Genomic DNA, 3,475 nt, shown 5'->3' on the forward strand with positions numbered 1-3,475 from the left:
ACCGCCCACTTATGATCACATATATGTATATCGGTAACCGTTCTACCAATTTGTACCAAACTCGGTGTGGTTATTGTGCTTGCCACATAAAAGCAAAACGTTGAAAATTATTGAAATCGGACTAAAATAATGGCCGCTTTCCATATAACGGTAAATTTCAGAACTGCTTGAAACTTCAAAATTTCGAAATCTAAGGACTCTAATTTACTCAAAATTGATACGTCCTGGCCTACCAAGTAGCGGTAGCTTTCGGAAAAGTGAAAAACATATATTTAATACGTGCGCCGGGTATTTAATGTTCGGCTCTGCCCGAACTTAGACTTTCTCATATAACAGGTTGGCCAAAATATTAAGTTAGATTAAGTTATTAAAATTAAGTCTAGACTAACTGAGCTTTTGAGTTATTGGAATTTAGTGGGTTACATCACATTTAACTCATACATATGCATTTACACAGGTGCTCGAGCTGGAGCTGTACCAGGAGAACTGCTTGGTTATTGGGAAATGCATACCAAATACGGGCGTCTACCTTGGAAAGCGCTATTTCAGCCTACCATAAAATTGTGCAAAGAAGGCCATTGGGTCTCTCAATACCTCGCTGCGGCCATCAAATCAAAAGAAGATATAATTCGTAACGAACCGTCGTTGGCAGAAGTCTTTCTCAAAGGAGATGGCACGCCTTACATTGAAGGAGACTACATGAAGCGGTCTCAATTGGGTATTACTCTGGAGAAAATTGCCGAAAATGGTGTGGAAGAGTTTTACGGTGGCGGAGAAATAGGCAAAATGTTTATAGAAGATATTAGAAACATGGGTGGAATTATTACGGAAGAAGATTTGAGAAATTTCAAGTATGTATATTAAAAAGCAATATCATAACTAATTTTACCAACCTTAAAAAAAAAATCCAAATTTTTCTCCAACTTAGAGTTCGTTGGGAGGATTCTGACCACATTATAGCGAATGTAACTGATGGATATACCCTCTACACAACTCCTTTGCCATCTAGTGGTGCCGTCCTTGCATTTATGTTTAACGTGTTGACGGATCTCCACACCGAAAACAGGGAAATATACTGGCAACGGGTAATTGAAACATTCAAACACGCCTATGGTCAACGAACCAACCTAGGCGATATGGAAAATGAGCCTGATCTTAAACAGACTATTGAGGAGACTTTCAAAAACATGACTAGCCAAGAATTTGCTGATCATATACGTACATTAATTTACGATAATAAAACCTTTGATGATTATGAATACTATGGAGCTAACTTCACCTCTGTGGAAGATCATGGCACCGCAAACATGGCAGTGTTAGCAGCGAATGGAGACGCTGTGACTGTTACCAGTACCATCAACAATTAGTAAGCTCTCTTTCAAAAAGTGTTAATGCTAAATACAATATTATGTAATACATATGTACGTGTTACTCACAACTTTGTCTACTCACGGTGTCCTTGACCCAGATTCAACTGATTCGGTCTGGAGCGATGGAATTTCCGATTAGACTTATTTTGGGGGATTGTTCCCGAGTTAGAATAAGCGAAGTAATTTTTCTGTAATTTTTCGATTTTCAGCCGACATTTTCACATTGAAGTATAGTATAGATAAGACTGTATATGAGTAATTTTTTAAATATCGAGCCCTAACCGCCAAAATGACGTAAGCGAAATTTTTTTCTAAACTTTCTTTTTGAATGTGAAATGTTGCTACAGCATTTCTGCATCAAAGCGAAAATGTTGGAAAANTGGTGGCTAGGACTTACCATTGATTTTTAGGAATTTTTTTTTTGGTGAAGGTGTCGCTCATTTTCTCCATATAAAATAATGTTTGATAATTTTTTTATATGGAAAAAAAGTGCGCCACCTTCAACAAAAAAATTTCCCAAAAATCAATGGTAAACCTAGCTTCCTCATACTTGCACTTTATTATACTAAAATTTAATGGGCTAAAAAACTGCATATTCAAATTTTTTCTAGAGAGCGTAAATAATAATGCAATATTTGAATGAAATTTTGCAGAATTTTCTTTAATTTTGTACAAGGTTTGGAACTTTTCTTTTTGGGGTTTTTGTTGTAGAATTAACCATATTTTTATAAAAAAATTGCGAAAAATAAAATATTTAAAAAATAGTTGCCCGCATTGTAAAAAATTCGCTGTACCTAAACTTTATTGACTGATTGTACGTGTTACTCACAACTTTGTCTACTCACGGTGTCCTTGACCCAGATTCAACTGATTCGGTCTGGAGCGATGGAATTTCCGATTAGACTTATTTTGGGGGATTATTCCCGAGTTAGAATAAGCGAAGTAATTTTTCTGTAATTTTTCGATTTTCAGCCGACATTTTCACATTGAAGTATAGTATAAATAAGACTGTATATGAGTAATTTTTTAAATATCGAGCCCTAACCGCCAAAATGACGTAAGCGAAATTTTTTTCTAAACTTTCTTTTTGAATGTGAAATGTTGCTAGAGCATTTCTGCATTAAAGCGAAAATTTTGAAAAAATGTCGCTTACGTTATTTTGGCAGTTAGGGCTCGATATGCATATACATGTACATATACCCTGTGGGGAATTTCGTAGTCATCTTCTACAATAGCCAACTTTTGGTCCACTTATAACGGCCAACTTTTATCTGGTTTCAAAAAAATTAACTATAAACACTTATCACTCTATAGCTCTTTTATTAGAAAGTTTTTTTTGACTTAATAATATAAACTTTTATTATCGTCCGGAGCCGGTACAAAATATGGGCCGAGCCCCCATCTAACCCTAGTTTTTTTTTTTTAAGTATTTAAACGAATTTCCAACGTTATCACTACATACTTATTCAGCGCTTTTGAAAAATACCAAATACTTTCGTAGTATGCGGAGAATGTCTTATTTGTTATATAAAAAACTTCGTCTAAAGGGAGAATTTGTTTTGCTATACAGTTTGTATAGAACAAGTGAATGCGTAAAATAGTTTTTATTGTTTTAGTCATAAGCGTTCATTTAAGCTCAGGAGGGCTGTATGCAAGAAACTCACGTTCTCTCGATTTCTGATTTTCCCCTGTTGTAAATAACCTCGAATCTCTTCGATGATCACTCTAGAATTTCGAGCTCAAAAAGTTTCATGAACCAAGGGAAAATCATCGATCGATCACAACATTTAGACAACACGTGTTGACTTCGGAACCTTTCTATGTTTCACATTAGGCCAGATCGGCGGTTGTTTTGACTAGCACGGAAATGACCTTAGCGCAATTGCATGTGTATCTAGACATGCGATTTCGCATTTATTGGATATTATAAAAGCTATGTGAGTATTAAATAATTAAATTGTTCAACTTAACAAAATTTTATAATTTTTATCTTCGAACTAAATTTCCCCGGGGGGAAACACCCCCAACCTATAGTCGGGCCTGCACATATACATATGTATAAATATGTATACAATCGAAAACCCACCTGCAAATCGAAAAAGTTA

General features: G+C 35.3%; 1 protein-coding gene across 1 annotated transcript in view; it reads left to right on the forward strand.

Moving 5' to 3' along the window:
- Positions 1-1,396, forward strand: part of LOC108369011 (gamma-glutamyltranspeptidase 1-like) — a gene marked incomplete at its 5' end in the record, with an annotated part of 8,666 nt that extends 7,270 nt beyond the window's left edge. The window contains 2 exons of the mRNA XM_017623978.1: positions 458-851; positions 929-1,396. Of these exons, the coding sequence (XP_017479467.1) occupies positions 458-851; positions 929-1,367 (833 nt within the window). The remainder of the gene's footprint in view (positions 1-457; positions 852-928) is intronic.
- Between the last annotated feature and the right edge of the window lie 2,079 nt (positions 1,397-3,475).

This window comes from Rhagoletis zephyria, unplaced genomic scaffold (assembly GCF_001687245.7).
Source record: "Rhagoletis zephyria isolate East Lansing unplaced genomic scaffold, Rhagoletis_zephyria_1.1 Rzeph_scaffold_03462, whole genome shotgun sequence".
In the NCBI taxonomy this organism is placed as follows: Eukaryota; Metazoa; Arthropoda; class Insecta; order Diptera; family Tephritidae; genus Rhagoletis; species Rhagoletis zephyria.